The sequence below is a fragment of the Channa argus genome, chromosome 9, assembly GCF_033026475.1.
Source record: "Channa argus isolate prfri chromosome 9, Channa argus male v1.0, whole genome shotgun sequence".
Classification (NCBI taxonomy): Eukaryota; Metazoa; Chordata; class Actinopteri; order Anabantiformes; family Channidae; genus Channa; species Channa argus.
In genome coordinates this window covers 15265742-15283078 of record NC_090205.1, presented here as the reverse complement: position 1 = coordinate 15283078, position 17337 = coordinate 15265742, and the positions used below count along the sequence as shown (strand labels likewise).

Below are 17337 nucleotides of genomic sequence, written 5' to 3'. Positions count from 1 at the left end.
AGATCACATGTTTTCAAAAAGAGAGCGGGAGAGCGGCTGAGATATACAGCAAGCCTCTGCTCACTCAGCTCGGAAAGGCTGCTCTCTCTTACAACTTTGATTGTCCCCCGTGTCGACAGCTCGATCCACAGCCTCTGAAGTACAAGACGCACACTGGCACTCATAAAAGCATGTAGGGAGGTGTCATATTGAACGCGGGATTGCTTTTTAATCCCAAGCACATTGACTATTCTTGTCAATAGAACCCCAATACAACTGCCAGCTTGAGCTTTTTTTTCCTACAGGATTCTTGCTGGGCTTAATTTTCAAAGTGAACGCACAGATGCCAAGGAAGCCTTTTTCTTTCTCTGCCCCTCTCCCCACACACCACTCTGCCTCTCTCTGTGTTTGTCCTGGAAGTCCATGCCAAGAGCAACATGCATGAAGCAGAAATGATCAGTGGGAGGCTCCTCCACCGGCTGTTTCTCAGGACTGTACGACCTGATGGGAGATACTCCCCTCACCTGCTCTCTTCTTATAATTAATTAACTTTTGTTTTAAAACTTTCCTCTAATTTTGTTGTTGTGTTTGAGAGCAGTGACAAGCTACTGCCAGGTGTAACTAAAAGCAACGTCCTTATTTTTTTTTTTTAACCAGATCCATCGTGGGACTACAAATCTTCCCTATTCCTCGCTCATCTCTGTGTTTGAATAATAAATATCCACATCATTAGACAAGTTCCCTACTCTGTCTAAATTAGAAGGTCTGCTTTCAGGCTGGACATCACAGGTGTTCCCTTGGTTTCATGTCTCAGGAGGCAAAAATCTTTGAGGATACTGACTATTAACCCGTGCTTTAATCATCTAGTCAGGAGGGGGATATGAAACACTCAAGAAGAAAGAATTAATACGACCCACCGAGGAATACTTGAAGAAAGTGTCCATTTGCAAGGCTTAGGTAGAACTGTCATAGTTTCTCTCATTGCGGAGTAGCTCCTTCATCTCCCCTTGATGGTGTCATGGAAGTGAGAGGCGTGAAAGCACAGTGACACTCTACGAGCCCGTTCCACTCGCAGCCACTAATTCATCATGACAAATGTGCTCAGATTATCTGGCCCAGCAGCACTAATAGGGAGAGGAGAGAGCGCACTTCATTTGCACAAGACCCACTCCAATTAATCCATCCAGCTTTACTCTGGGCTAATTGGAGCGGGGCCCTCCCTGCCTGTGTGCCGGTAATATACCCGGCACAGTTTAACGGCTCCTGTTCTCATGATTTTCTTTTTGTGTATGTTTTTGTATAGATTGCGCCAAAGGGCCATTTGAGGTTGTGATATCTGTCCCTGTGATCCTAAACACAAGTCTCTCTCACAAACGTGTTTATAATGAGAAATTTACAGCTTGCGTTTCCATGTTATCATATTTTACACTTCCCTTTCTTCTATTTTTAGATTCCAGTTTTGAACCTCAGGTTACGTATCCAATCGCATTATCAACAAATAGAAAAGTTCATATTTTTATGTGACAGTGTCTAGAATTTAGTTTGTTTATCAAATAGAAAATGTATTAATGGCAAGATCAATGAATAATGAAAATAGAAGAATTAGCAGATACCTGTTAAATGCTGAGAGCAGCATCACTACTAGCTTAAAAGACCATTTTGAAGTGCTCTAACATCATATGTTGTGGGTGGTTTAAACTCACCAGTGTGTGCATGTGAGTGTGTCCATGTAAGTTTACATCCCATGAGACACCACATTGCTATGGCTTGCTACAAAACTTTTGGCACATATATGAAGTCCTTTGTGTAAAGTTAGAAGGGGTGTGGTTGTTAATTAATCCATCATAAATAGATTTTGATCTCTCCAGTGTTTGATTGATTCTTATAATACAGACTTTTTGGAACCTTTTGAGAAAGCCAGGCTCTGATCCAATGTTTAAGTTTTTGGCTCGTTGTCAGGGCTCGTCCTCAACAACTGACGCGAGGATTGAAATTATATAGCAGAAGCCGGCATATTTGCATTTCAGAAGTTCGTCTGCGTGCGGTAGAAAATCTAGAACAATTGTTTGCCTGTCACTTCACTTTATCTTAAAAACTTACAAAGGTTTTCCTCGTTGCTTGGGTAATGCTGCCTCCTGTGTCTGCAGACGTATTTTTCTAAAGGTGTGTGTGGCACATCTGTGCAGCTATTGTTTATTCATGGAGTAAACCCTTTGAAATGTGTTAAGATACTTCCCACTCATTATAAAAATCCTGCCACCCATGGATTAGGACTTTGATGTCACCAATCCTGCTTCAAAGGCTTCTTTCACTGCTATTAATCACAGTTTAGCCTCTGAAGATATAGCCAGAGAAAACATTTGGACATCTTGTGCAGAAAATTTGAAATGTTCAGACTGTCTTGCATATGCTGTGTTCATATCCTTTCCGCTGTGTGTGGGGCTGTTGGACTGCTGTTCATGCAGCTGCACCCCTGAGTCCATGGGATTCAGCTCAGATTTAGCTCTTTCTGAACTGTCTTTAAGACTGTGCTGCAGTACAAACACTGCAGCTAATATAGTAGTGTGGTGGTTCACTTAGATTTTCTTTTATCTTCTGTGTTGAAAAAGAATATAAGGCCACTGTGATTGCGATTGATGATAGCTCAGTCTCAATAATCATTTAATCTCTTTGTTTTATACAGCAGCTCAGTTTGTTTAATCTCCAATAAACCCTGACAGGTTCTTTTCATGAGTGTCCTATGGTTTGGTTTGGCTTACAACAGGAAATCTGGCGACGTCCAGAGCCAGGGTCACCGCAGCATCCAGATCCCTGCCACCACAGCTCAGTTCAGGACGTACCAAGGTAAGCATGTGCTCCTGTAGCACAGCTTATCACATCTGAGAGCATATTGTTTTTTATTTGTTGCTCACAGGCATTGCACCATAAGAAGCCCAGTAAAAACCTGCGCCGTAAAGCGTAGCCACATTAATTGACTACCCTGTTATGTTTGCTGTCTCGCTTGCGGTGATGCAGCATCACCATCTGGCATTTGACATAAATGTATTTTCTCAGACTGACTAAGACTGTTGTTGTTTTGTTGTTAATAGGCAGTATAGTAATGAAAAATGTTGGATATTTTTTTTAGATTGTCCAAAATCAGTACATCTACCCACTTCATTAGGGTATCAAGATAGTTGGTCTAGCGTACTACTTGCTACATGAAAATTATTGCATTAGCTCTAATGTCTATTAATCATGTCTATACTTTCTGTTTCTTTGAGTGCCCAGTTACAGTGTCACACTGCAATACGTCTTAAGACCATCACTTGGGCTCTCAAACTTTTTCACGTCTAGACGCATTAATTCATTTCACTGCATTTATTTAACTTTATATGAATGATAGCATTTGGTCAAAGAAATACATTTTTTAATTCCTCTGAAAAAAATTATTGTGTCCTTTGCCTGTGTAAAGGAAAAATAAATCTAAAATAATGATTTGCAGTGAGGTGAGTTTCAGCCTTTTTACTTGTCTATCCACTTCTTTCTTCCTTTATTTCCATGTTATTCACCGATGTGCTGTACTCAAAGTCTCCAAAATACCTATTAAAGGTAAGTTTCTGTATCTAAATATGCTTTTTCTAAATCAAATACCAGATCCAAATTGCAGTTTGAGAAAACATGTGCTTGACTTAAATAAACTGAACATTTTCATCCTAACTTTAACTTTAACTAAACTTGGGCAGCTTCACACCATTGACACAACTCCCTGTCTGGCTTTGTCCTAAGCATATTTAATGTAAACAAAGTCTCTGGGATTTATCTCTTTATATTAGAAAACTACATTAGACGCAAACACAGGTCAAAATTATATCTGTGGCAATACTGTTGGACTTGGACTGTTGAATTAGCACAAAGGAGATACTCAGTTACTGTGTTCTTAAACAGAAAAAGACTTAAGAACACTTCAGTGAGATTGATGTAATATGTATGTCGGTAAATTCTGAATCAGAGCTCAGAAAAGTTGACAGAAAGTGACACTTACAAGAAGTTAACAGTCCAACCAGCTTGAAGTAGTGTGACAGTTGTTAGAAGAATGGAAGTGAATCCCAGATAACATTTGTATTTCTGTATGATCTGCTTTCTGAATAGCAAAATGTCAAAGCCTCCATTTCCTTTGTTCATGTAGCTCAGAGAGCATTTGACATACCTTTCTTTCGCTGTGCAAGGATAAAATAAAGTATTAAGATATGCACTTTCTTACGTAGACTTACTATAAAATATCTATTGCATCATTAATTTTGATGAAGCCATGAACTGCGAAGGCCATTAGAAAGCTTATATTGTGTCCTCGTTAATCCGTCGTCAGGATGACTGTCTGCTTGGTGACGGCCAGTCTCATTACTCAGAATGCTCTGCAATTTTCCCATGCCCCACAGCAGTGCAGAATTATTCTCTAGATTGTTAGTTTTAAGTGTTTATGGGTCTATGTTATACAGGCAGCACAGTTAGTGCAGCTGTGTATTCCCTACTGGCCCATTTAGAGGAAGGAGACCTGCTGTAATAATACCTTTCTCACAACAGAGCCCACCAAGGACATCAGGTTGCAAATAAACAGCATCTCGATTAAATCTACTGCATTATCACTCGTGCTGCTGGCCTGAGTCTGGTCTGTTTGTCAGTGCAGTGTGCTCATTGTGAATGTCTGTGTTCAGGTGGATACCATGGAAATGATGCGTCACCCAGAGGAAACCACCAATATGAGGAGACAGACTGTGGCCTCCTATTTCCGTGTAGGTGTTTTTCCATTTATGGCAACAAAGTCACAACGAACAACTATTCAGTGCAAATACTATTTTTGTTGACTTCGGGAAACTGTAACATTTTTCTTGAACATAAAGACATAATATTGTTCTCAGTGGCAATAATGTTGTGTAGGACTAATAATAGAAATGGCTAGTTATTTAAGCCTAAAAATGTAACACTACAAGTATTGTCCACAAACACCATAGAGACATTCAATTTTCTCTATACACATTCAGTTAGTTAAAAACTATTACAGCACATCAGCCAGACAAACCACTTCACTGGGTGACATATTTTTTCATTCTCAAACATGTGGTTGACATAAATATTGTCCACACTGATGTGACTCAGTATAACTCCACTCAGGAGCTTTTATTTATTTATTTATTTTTCCGGTGGTTAACTGGTAAACATATTGAAGCATTTAGCTGATAAAGAGAACAGACAATAAGAGCAGAAAATATACATTTTGAGATTACATTGGTCAATTGACTAAAATAATACTAATGCTGCCCTAGATGTGTGAATAACCAGCTGTTAACATGTGATAAAATGTAGGGTTTACAATGTTTTTCAAAATTAAGCCAGAAAACTCCACAATTCCATTAGTAATTCAGTTATTCACATCTGCTGTAACAAAAAACCTGCCCAGGTTGGCTGTAACTGGTTAATAGTGTCAGTTACTATTCAGCTTGTACTCTGTTAACAGTCACCTGTTTCTGAAAAAAGTTAGATTTGCTTTAAAATGCAAGCATACATCATAACAGAACATACAACATAACCAGACTCTGATAATTCCTATAGGAATTCACGTAATAACTGCTCTTTGGACCCCATTGCCTTTCGTCTGCCTACTGTTTATTGTTGCCTTGTTGTATTTCTGCAGTACTCCCTGATGGACTTGCTGTCTAAGATGGTGGTGGGTCAGCCACACTTTGTGCGTTGCATTAAACCCAATGATGACAGGCAGGCACTGCGCTTTTGCACAGAGAGGGTAATGGTGCAGCTGCGCTACACAGGGATCTTGGAGACTGTGAACATCCGTAGACAAGGCTACTCCCACCGCATCATGTTCGAAGAGTTTGTCAACAGGTAAGAGCAGTGTTGAGACACGCAGCACCTTTACTCTGCAGTGCACATGCATGCCAAGTGCAGGCACAACCCCAGGGATGATGCAGAACAAATGATCCACGCTCTGCATCACACAAAACATGGGCTCTTTAATTAGATAGGAGTACAAGTATAGCAGAGCAAGAGGCTGACTAATTGGCAGTCATTAGTGATAGTGCAAGACTAAATCTTACAGCTCTTTTAACTGGGTGGATATTTCAGTCTGGAAAATGTGGATAAAATTCAAACAGGGAGGAACTGTTATTATAAGGGATGATGCATTTTAATGGTTTTCTTCTTACTATTCATAAGGAGTTTGTTCTTTAACTCAGTGACCTGAAAAGCTCAGATCTAGCATCCTTGTCCCATTGGTATCCATTAAAACACAATTAAAAAAAGATTCCATCATTAGGGGGACTTTACGTAAGGGTGTTGTGTTTGTGTTAAGAAATGTGGGACAGGATCCGATAACTGATAAGTGCTCCACTATCCTGTTTATTGGTCCAACCCCAATTTTAAAAAGTTGTGTTAAAAGTACACAGCGTTGGACAAATCTGTGGGAAAATATAAGGAAACTTGTTTGATCAGTTTTCCTTTGAAAAATATTCTAGTCATATTCGAGTGTAGACTTTAAGATGATATAAAATTTAATTAACTTGGGCTTGTGGCCTGTAGGAAAAGAGAAAATATAGAGATGACTTCTTACTCTCTCTGCTTTAGGGAAACGTAAAACATTGAGCTTAATTTTGAATAACTTCAACTTCAAACCACCAGATGTTTTTGTTTTTCTTTCCGTGTTTGACTGATAATTAAATGCCACCAGTCACCAGACCTAGGGTTTTCCCTGAAATGTATGTGTGAATGTATAGGGTATTATCACTTCAGACTTCATTGTAACCCCGCCACTGAATCCATATCATCCTTCCTGAGCCTGCCAGAAATCTTACAAACAAACCCAAACGGCTAAACTGCACCTTTAGTGAAAACTGATTTAAATTTGCGCTCTCATATCAAAGGCTCGTCTGATGTTGCCAAGCAGTGCTTTGTATTTACCATCAAAGAAATAACAGGTATCAACAGGAATTAGAATGAAAGGCTGTAGACTGAGGCAGGAGAGGAGTTCAAAGACGTTTTTCGACTTGTTGTTGTTCTTCTTTTTGACCAGCGCCAGAACACAAGAGATGAACGAGTACTTTTGGAGCCTTGATGTCCCTGAGCAAACAGTTAGAGCCACTTTGTCCTGTGCTGGTATTTTGTAAACTACAACAAGTGGATCAGTGGACGGATCCAGACAATGTCAGTGATAAAACATGCAGTGCAGCTGATGCACAATGATAGGCTCGCGCTGATGGGCATCCTCTGTGGTCACTGAAATATGAGATGATGATCCATTCAAAAGAGCTTCAACAATGGGGCTCTGTTGAAGGCTCAGTCTGGCTCATTTTTCTTCTCAGACTGAGAAGCCAATTTTCCAACTGTGATGCTTCTCATAATGCTTATAGTAGCTACATGAAATAACGCGGTAAGATACAAAGTTTCTCCTCTTGGAGACTCACACACAGGTGTTTTCTTTGGACAGAGCCAGACTAGACTAGGTTTCCCTGTTTCCTGTCTTTATGCTAAGCTAAGCTGAGCTAAAGGACTACGATCTCTAGCTCTATATTTAAAGAGCGTGTACGACTTGCTGCCTTTAATGTTATTGTAATTTCAACTCTTTAAAATTAAGGTGAAAAATCTTTTTCAAACTAAACTAGTCAAACTAATACTTCAGAAATTAAAAAATCTTACTGACAAGACACTAAATCCGTAATTGGTGTTTTGGCTTTTATGGGTCACCATATTTTAGTAATCACTAAAGGTGTAATGAAAATTTCTTTACGAAAAAACATAACAGTATAAGAATAAACTTTAGAGGTGAATAAATAAGCTTGTTAGAGTGCTATACTCATATAAAATCTAATTACTCATTTTTTCCTCCTTTGCCTCTTCGTAGATATTACTACCTTGCATTTCGTGCTCACCAGATGCCAGAGACAAGCAAAGACAATGCTGTTGCCATACTCAGGAAAGCCAAGTTGGAAGGCTGGGTGGTTGGGACGACAAAGGTTATTTGATTATTATACCAAATCATCAGGGAAGAAATAATAATTATTTTGCATTTATAAATCATATTTATGCATGTACCAATATACAGCTCTGTGCATGACACCACAGATACCTAAATGAAGATATTGGGACATTCTAACATGTGTTAAACATCTTGTCAGGTTTTTTTGAGGTACTACCACGTGGAGCAGCTAAACCTGCTTCTGAGGGAGGTGATAGCTCGAGTGGTGGTGATGCAAGCTTACACTAAAGGCTGGCTAGGTGCCCGACGTTACCGGAAAGAGAAGGAGAGGAGAAACCGTGGGGCTGTCGTCATTCAGTCAGGTACACTGGTATAAGTAAAACAGCAAACAGACAAAAGACATTTTTCAAACCAAATTCAAAATATGCAAATGAAGGATGAGTCCCGATGCGTTATTGGGTAATGTAATGATGAAACAGGTGCAAATTTGACCGCTGGTTTTTTATTGAACTCCAGTCTATTATGCACCAGCAGTTCTTCATAAAAGAGATGAGTTTGATAACCACAGCTTGACCTATGAGGGGTAAGAGCAGTGCTTCAGAGCAGACAATAAGACCTCAGAGAGTTCAAAAGGATCCATCCCTCTGCCACCTGGTTTAGCAGTGTTTTGAAGTGGGATCTTGTGTAGTGTGTGGAGTCTGTTTTGTTTCACAGAGGTAGGTCAGCAATCTCTCCCTCTCTTCTCTCTCTCTTTCTCACAACCACTCAAACACACACACACACACACACACACACACACACACACACACACACACACACAATCTTTCTCTAGCCTGGAGGGGCCATGTTGCTCGGCAGAACCTCAAGCAAGTCAAAAGGGAGCGGGAAGAGGCTGCTATCCGCATACAGTCAGGTAACGAATGTGTATATTTCTCTCTGAAGTTCTTCCTGACTTCAAGTGCAGACCTCTGGAATTTGTCATGTAGAGTAGTCTGGTAGAAATTCGAGACACTTTTTCCTTTTTCACCTTTTTATATTTTCAAAAGAAAAAGGAATAAAAGGCTGAAAACCTTATATCTTTTTGAATCACCTTTTTGATCTCAATGAGTGGCCTACAAAAAAGTAATCATTAATTAATAATGCATAAAGAAAAGCTTTTGAAAGTTTGGGCAGCATTTGGTCCCCATGTTTCAGAAGAACAGTGCATACTGAGATCCTTTTTTTTCCTTTCATCTCTTTCCCAGTAAAGGCAAGAGAGGGGCTTATCCCTTCTGTTTCCTCACGACTTCCTCTCTCAAATTCCTGGCCTATTACACAGCTCTCACATACCAGAAACAAGATGCCTTTTTATACTGTCAGCCTTTTCATCTGAAATGTAAATTAATTCTTACTCAGTGTGCCTTGACGAAGATCAAAGTGGGCACATTAACCTTCCCGGGTCCCACCATCCCCACCCCCACCTTTCTTGGAGCCTCACACTGGAGGACAAGGGAGGGTGCCAAAAGAGGCAGGAGAGAGGAGGGCAAAGGGAGGAGATTTGGCATAGTTTCCCCTGGCGCTCCCTGGGCTGCCCTCATCTGGCACTTGGAGCATCTCAGTCGCCTGCACACCTTGTGTTAATGTTCTCCATTAAAACCCTTGCAAATAACACCACAGAATGGGTAAACATGGTTTTGGTGTGAGGACAGCCTCTCTGTCACTGCTGTCTTTCTCTTTACTCCACTACGTTTGTGTGTGGCCGCTTAAAGGGGGGTAGAGGGGGCTTGGTGGGGACCTGAACCTGACATAAGTGGGGCCTCAGCCCCCCGGCAGAGCACTCCAGCACATTCACATTGTGTGTTCTCTGCAGCTTATAGCCTTTGAGGTGGGCTGCATTTGCATTCTGAAAATAAACAGATGCCTTTCAAATGTATGAGCCTGGTGGCTTCTCAGATCTCAGCAGGGCCTGGGGGACATATTCACCGTCGATCAGATTAGACCATGCAAAATAGAACCATGGCTCAACAATGTACTTGAGATTTCTTTTCCTGTGCATATAATTTTACAAGAAAAACATAAAGCCGTTAAGGGTCAGCAGGCTCCGTGCAACATCCATCTGAGCTCAGTTGTCTCAACAATCATGCATTTTGTCAACTTTACGCTGCACTTTCTTACATGAAAACTAAGACCATTTCACATTCTGTAACCAAATGCAGTGTTTTAATTACAAAGCGTTCATAAATTGTCGTAAACAATTCCAACCATTGCACTTGATAGCTGCCTCAGCCTACTATGCCTATATGCAGGTTCTTCAGATGGTTTTAAATTTAAAAGATTTTCTTGAAATGTGAGTGCATGACTGATATTTCTATCCTGTGCAGCTTATAGGGGCCATCGAGTTCGTCAGGACCATGGACCCCAGAGACACAGATGTCACCCTGAGGCTGGAGGAAAGACCACCATGGAAGTGCATATAAGGTGAGCCTTGATATCTCTTGTCCTTCGTGATCTGTTCTCACTGAATTTTCTGCAGTTGATAGTGGCACAGATAAAACTCTTTAGATGTGACTAAAAGTTGCGATTAACATTAGATGCAGCTTTTTGTGCAAAGAGTCTCATATACCTGTCACTCATTTTTAGCCCTGGCAGACTACTTTTGCCTTGTAATGTACTGTTGTTTCAATCAGAAGAGATAGCTCCTCCCTACGCAACACCTTTTTCAGATTTTCTAAGCGTAATAAATATCTTTCCACTAAGATAGCACACTTGTCTGACCACAAAATAGGGTTGGGCAATGCACTGGTCTCCAGATGTAAAAGCTGTGGGCTTTGTGTTTATTCAGCATATGGGCAGGCCAGTCATTAAGAAAGTATGTGCAAGGCAGGAGCACACCACCACCGAGTAAACAGCAGCGCACGTGGTGTCAATAGCAGATGTAGCTCCTTGTTAAGCTTTCCCCTGCACCACAACTCACATCTATCAGTTATGTGTTAGATTAAAAGTACATAATTTAAATATAAATAAGGGGTGAAACATTCCTGAATGACGTTGGGTTTCATGGTATTGTTTTATTATACTGTGACTCTAACACAGAACATTCAAAAATGACTACATTGAGAATTTCAATGCCTGTGTTTAGACGTTACCAATCTTAAACCAGTTCACAAGTCTTAGAAATATTGTTCAAATGTTGGGTGACTTTTGGTCAACACTGTGCATTTCCCTGCAGAGTTAAACTCCAAAATATTAGATTTACACATCAGAAAATGTTATGCTTGTATACTCGAACTGGGCAGAGACTCATCAGGGATTTTTCTCTCCATGTTTACGATCATATTCCTTGGTGAGAAAAACTTCAAACCTTCACTTAACAATTCTGTTTAATCAGTGTTGGAATCTATCCATATAGATTTATTTTGACACGATCTGGCCCATTTTCCTCCTGTAAGATCTATGTTCTCACCTACATGCTGTTCTTTTCCCTTTTGATATCCCTCCTCTCTGCCACGCATCAATTCTGTGTTTGCATCCAAACAGCAGAGCCTCCAGTTGCATCACTAACTCCAAACTGGATCAGATTTTGTTTTTCTAGACTCCAAGCATGACTGCGACTGGCACACAGCTTTGTGTTCGCAGATGTTGCCTCTTTGGTGTTTGTTTTTTTAAATAATGCAACAATAAGTGATCGCACTCGCACACACACACACACACACACACACACACATCTCCGTCTTGCTCCTTGCAAATTGCATAATCATAAACCAGAGCTTTTTTTAAACACTAAATAGATAGAGATAACATTAATTTCTGTAATCTGTTTGACAATGTATTTTTGTCAGAACCAACTTACATTACTGTGTAGTGGCCAGATATTTACAATTTTTCTTGTCTTTTAGTTCATTTCCCTTAAAAAGGTATCTTACTTTCACAGATCTAACAGCCCAAAGAGCAATGAGGCACATAAAGACAACATACACAGAGGAAATGTAAGTAACAGAATATCAATGAGCATGTCTTGTGCTTGACTTTAGCTGTGTACTGTGTGTAAAATGCTGCTCCTCTGTAAAGCAGCTTTAACCCAGATTATTCTTTGAGAATTTTTTGAGTCCTTGAGACAAAAGAGTTCTCTTGCTCCAACCTCCATCTCAGCGGAGAAGACAGGGTGGTACGCGAACAAGAGAATCAAAAGGCTGGAAATTCACGGCTGAGAATAAATGCTCGCTCTTCCCTGAGGTGATTTGTCTTTGCGCTCCTCTTTCTACAGATGTTAGACCCCTTTTTTAGTAAAGACCTGAGGTTCTTTGGTAGCACTTTGATATCCTGCTCGGATTCAATATGTGAAATAGAAGAGCCACTCCGTGACTTGGAGCACATCACAGTCTTTGAAGTCTGATCCAATTTTTGCTGCTCACCATTTGATGTTGAAAGGATGAAATGAGGAAAATGTACAGTTTTTGCCAGTAACTCTGCTGAGCATATGTAAGATTAAAAAAGCAAAATCCTTCGGAGGATGTACTTAGAAATGTTAAGCAGATTAATACTTTCCTATAGGTCTTTTATTCAAAGATAAAATTAAATATGAGAGGAAGTCTGTATGCACTGTTTTTTACCCTCACAATTAAGTCAGTGTGGTGCTGTTTGCTAGGAGGCAGGGTAGTAAAGGGGGGATATGCAATTGCATTAGCATTTGATTAACATTGCAAAGCACATTAATGGGTTTGCGTTATATGAGTGCCAAATTGTAAATAAATGAATACAGCATCTACATGACTAATTTAAAAAAACACATTACAGGGCTTGCTTTAACTTGTGCCTATTTATCCAGTGCTTTCATTGACATTGCTCTTCTGGGTGTGTTTACGCCTCCTCTTTTCAAGGTTGGCCGCGACAGCCGAGACAGACAACTAAAAGACGTCAAGAGAGACAAAGGCAGAGCAGGAGACAGTGTAACGAAGCCTCGCAGGGAGACAGCTAGACTGCGAGACATGCAGTGTAAACAAGGTAAGCCTGAGCACAGAGCTAGCGGGTGCAGGTAATTACACAAAGAGACAGCAGAAATCCTTCTTTAATGGATAAAGTGCCATTTTTAATACGGGACCCCTTTCAACCTTTCATCCCAGCCAATCCTCTGCTGTCATTCTTTGTTGACAGCAAAAAGAGAGTAGCATTATGGGTGATCATTTCTGCGGTATTTTAATAACCCAGGTCAGCTCATCACAAACGTCTCATGGCAAGCGGGGGGGCTTTCAAAGTGGCTTGAGCTCTTCAAAGCTTCCATTCTCCCGCACGGTGAGCTCTTCACTAAGGATCTCATCAATGACTCTAATAGACCTGCACAGTAATGGTGACAAGAAAATACACAAACCCTGATTTGTTGAACATATGTTTGGTTTGCTTTTTGCCTCAGGCGATGAATTACATTAATTCGTGCTGCTTGGAAGGCTGAATGGGTGGCTGTGCAGGGGGCTTCCGATTACGGCCGTCACCCAGCCCACCACTAGGCTAGCCATGCTAATGGGGGCCCGGCCCTTCATTAATGTTATTAGGAGGAGTATGAGGTAAGAGACGGAGGTGGAATATCATTTAACAGCACGGCTGAGAGATTATGGGGATTAGACATGATAATGTATCACAGACAGGGCTCTCCAGCGGGCCTGGGATTAGTGTCAGCACGCCACAGCAGGTCTGGGTTAGATAGCGGTTAATTCGGTAATGCTGCATACAGGTGACCCCCACTCTCAAGCATCACTGCTGCTGACGGGAGGCAGTGCTTGATGAATTTATAATGTCAGTGTCAATATGGAGGGAAATGTTGCAGTGAACATTAGTACATTTTACTCAAATGTGTGTTTTGTCCTGCATCACTGGAGCATCCAGTCATTTTCTAACACTGTTTTAAAATAACAGCTGCATCATCTTCTTTCTTTTTGTTTCTTTACTGTTTAAATTCACCTTTCTAAGTTGATTTTCTAGGATATTGAATATGATATAGTTTGCAGTACAGTCAAATGTCTTTGCATTGTGTTAGAATACATAGTATTTCAATATTAAATGGCTCCATTGAATAAAAAAATATGGCTTGTGCAATATGATATGTAGTACACACCAGGGAGTAACCTTTAGTAGCCTTAATGTGTATGAGTTACATGCAATTTTTCCAATGGCCAAAAGAAGTAAAAGTATCAAGTTTTGACAGGAAAAAAAAAAAATGAAGAAAAAGTTTGAAATCAAACTAAATTTTGAGAGAGAGAGAGAGAGAGAGAGACCATTCCGCTAAAACCGCTGAAATTACCCAGCCTAATGTCATCTAGATGTGTACATCAAAGAAAAAAATTCAAGTAGACCTCTGTCAGTATCTTGACACCACAAAGAGGAAAGAATTGTGCTGTTGAAGAAACTTTTTATACTAAGATACTTAAAACAAACTGAAAAGTGGAAATACTGTCACAGTGCTGACATTTTTTTACTGCCTTCAAGACCATAAGACTTAAGTTAGGAAAATACTTTTTTTTTTTTGCTGTGATTTTGTACCCTGTTCTATTTATCTTGCAGGTTCCTGAGCTTGAGGTCAAGAACTGGTGACCTATTCTTACTTAAAACTTCTAGTTCTAGCTCAGACTTGTTGGCATTATTTACTGCAGGAAGCCAAACACTCTCAGGCATATTTGTCCTATTAGGCAAACTGAAAGGTTTCTACACTGACTTATATCTGAAAGCTCACTTATTTTCTTACGTGAAAAAAAGTCCTCTTCTTTTCCACCAAAAGCTTCACTATAAGATTTTCTTTTGTGGATAGCACACAGATTTTCAGGTATTCATCACCATCCTTTTTTTCTGCTGCCTTTATGTTACAAGGCCTGCTTGTGGCTCCAACTTCTTTCAGGAAACCCTATTTGAATATGTTGAGGGAGGCCATGGTGGCTCAGGCACCCAGGGCACACTTTGATCCCGCCAGATCTAAGGGTCCTTTTTTTCATGCTGAGGTTGAGCAAGTCATAGAAGCCTTGCCCTGCCAGATGTTTAGAGACCAGGCTCCTTCCTGTGTCTCATCCTGCTGTCGCCTCTGGTGATCGCATCAGTTCTCTTGGGCTGGAGCTCAACCTGGAGTGTTTCAGGACACCAGTGGAGAAAAACAGAAAATTAGCCATGGAAATTGAATTAGCCCACCCCTCCAGACTCACACACACTCCACACTCTGTTCCCATTAATGCCAAAACACTAGGGCATGACCTAGAACCTCTTTGACCGATAACAAAGCCTGGTGTTGCAAAGAGTGAGCTCAGTTTTTTTTTTTGTGTATGCAAACTAGATGATCTGGTGAGATGTGCATTTCACTGTATATGTGACACCAAGCTACGTGATTATTCTCAGTCTTCAGCCAAATACCCGCAAAGCTGCATTTTGTGGTGGGAAGAGAGCATTTGACACTTTGCACTTCAGGCACTGCCGCATGTCTGTAGCATCAACCTTTGATTACCAATGTTTTGTCAGTTTGAAAGTTACACATACACAGTGTACTCGTGTAAGCTGCACACTCAAAACTATGTCACCTCTCGTCACCTGTCTCCCGAGCCTGAATATTAATACAACATAAGAAAGCCTTTGCTAGCAAGCAGCAGATATGATCAGAGTGCTGCTTATGCTTCTCAGCGTGGTAAACAGGATGGTGCTGAGGATCAGTCAGAGCTGACTTTATGGTTTATGAAAGCTGAGCTACTTATGTTAACAGGCTTTTTGAAGATTATAGTTGTGGTAAACATACATGTCAGGAGAGAGACAGTGATAAAGTGGAGCCACAACACAGAGACCAATTACGTCTGTGCCTTGGAAGATAGTTAACCTGGTCGTTTGAAGGGATAAGATGAGGAGAAGAAAGAAAAAATAGTTGAAGTTAATGTCGACTTATTGGTTATAATTCTTTCCCCTCAGTGCCTAAGACTGTACAGTCAATAAGAATTGATTTTGTTTGTGGCCCTGAGCATTCTTTGCGCTTTACAGCTGCTGCTGGGTCAGCTTATTGGGAGTGTGGATGCAGATATTTTACCCACACTGAGGTCAAACCCACATTCACCAGTACATCTAACTTTCTTCTCCTCTCAGTCCCTCAGCTCTGAAGAATCCTCCCACACGTTTTGCAGCCACCAGGTGCTGCTTCACAACACACCACCACTTACAGCATCACTGTATCACTTTGCATCTGCCAGACAAATGATCCACCCTCTCCGTGTACTCTAGACAAATACTCTCCCTCCCTCTCTCTGTCTCTCAGCCTTTTGATTTATCTGTCTGTCTCCACATATCGCAGCGTCTCAACCGGATGCCCTCAGTTTTAGGCAAATTACAGGTTCGACGTAGCGGCAGCAGAGATTTGGAAGGGATAGGAAAGACTCAACTTAACGGAAGGAGTTGCCTCTGTCTGACGCTACCTACGTAATCCTCTTAATGTCAGTGGGAGTAGTTAACAGGATGTACTTCTAAACTACTCATCATCACAATTCCAACAGAATAATCTTCTCAGACGCAAAATCAAGGTGGGAAATGATACTCAAAGTTCTCTGTAATTGCGCACATGTGGATTGAGTCATTTCGTGCACAGTGGTTTGACAAAGTTTTTTCGAACGCAAAACTTCATTACTTTGTTAATGTTGTTGGCAAATACAGTTTTAAATTGTTCATTAAACTGTGCTTTTTCTAACTGACTTCATCTATTTTTGGCCTAGTTGTCATTCATGTATTTCTTCTTACTTCTTACTTTTTACTCATTCCGCTAGGTTACAGTAATAAATGACATGTATTATGTCTCTGACAAATGATTGACTTCCACAGAGTTCAAGAGATTTTTCCTCCACACAAACATTTCTCTAGGAGTCAGAGTTCCAAATCTGCTGTCAGGCAAAATGATTGATTTCAGTGTGAAAAATTGCTTATAAGTAACAACATCCTTTTCTTGCATTAGTGAAAGCAGATGCAGGAGCTTCCCTTTTTTTTCAGCATTATCTAAGGGACTTGACCAGTTTATTTAATAATTTAAAGCACATGAGTTGTTGTTTAAGTATGATGTCCAAAATGACCACAGGCCTAATAAATCAGGAGTGCCTAAAAAGTTCTGGAAATCCTCTTGAAAAATTTTTTGTCCATGTTTGTGCACACGTCTCTGGTGTTTGTGTGCACATTTGTAGGCATGTGTCTGGGTTTATGTACCCGTGCATGTGTGTGATAGAAGAGGTGGTTGTAAGGCAAGGAGAGGGGCCTGGGTTGCACATGCCTCATTTAGACATCAAAGGCCCCTGCTGATGATTTTTCCTTATAATCCATGCCTTTTAGTGCCTCAGCCCTCTCCATCTGAATAAACAAAGCCCAAGCATTTCTCTGTGGTCTGGGAGAAGTCAGGTGATTGCGTTTGGGAAAGTAAATCG

The 17337-nt window shown here is 40.6% G+C and overlaps 1 protein-coding gene across 2 annotated transcripts in view; it reads left to right on the top strand.

The window, feature by feature from the left end:
- Positions 1–17337, top strand: part of myo3b (myosin IIIB) — a 58615-nt gene that overhangs the window by 30008 nt on the left and 11270 nt on the right. For both annotated transcript variants that reach the window (XM_067516307.1, XM_067516308.1), the window contains 10 exons: positions 2744–2823; positions 3550–3570; positions 4674–4751; positions 5651–5856; positions 7868–7979; positions 8142–8304; positions 8775–8855; positions 10303–10399; positions 11853–11907; positions 12799–12922. In XM_067516307.1, the coding sequence (XP_067372408.1) occupies positions 2744–2823; positions 3550–3570; positions 4674–4751; positions 5651–5856; positions 7868–7979; positions 8142–8304; positions 8775–8855; positions 10303–10399; positions 11853–11907; positions 12799–12922 (1017 nt within the window). The remainder of the gene's footprint in view (positions 1–2743; positions 2824–3549; positions 3571–4673; positions 4752–5650; positions 5857–7867; positions 7980–8141; positions 8305–8774; positions 8856–10302; positions 10400–11852; positions 11908–12798; positions 12923–17337) is intronic.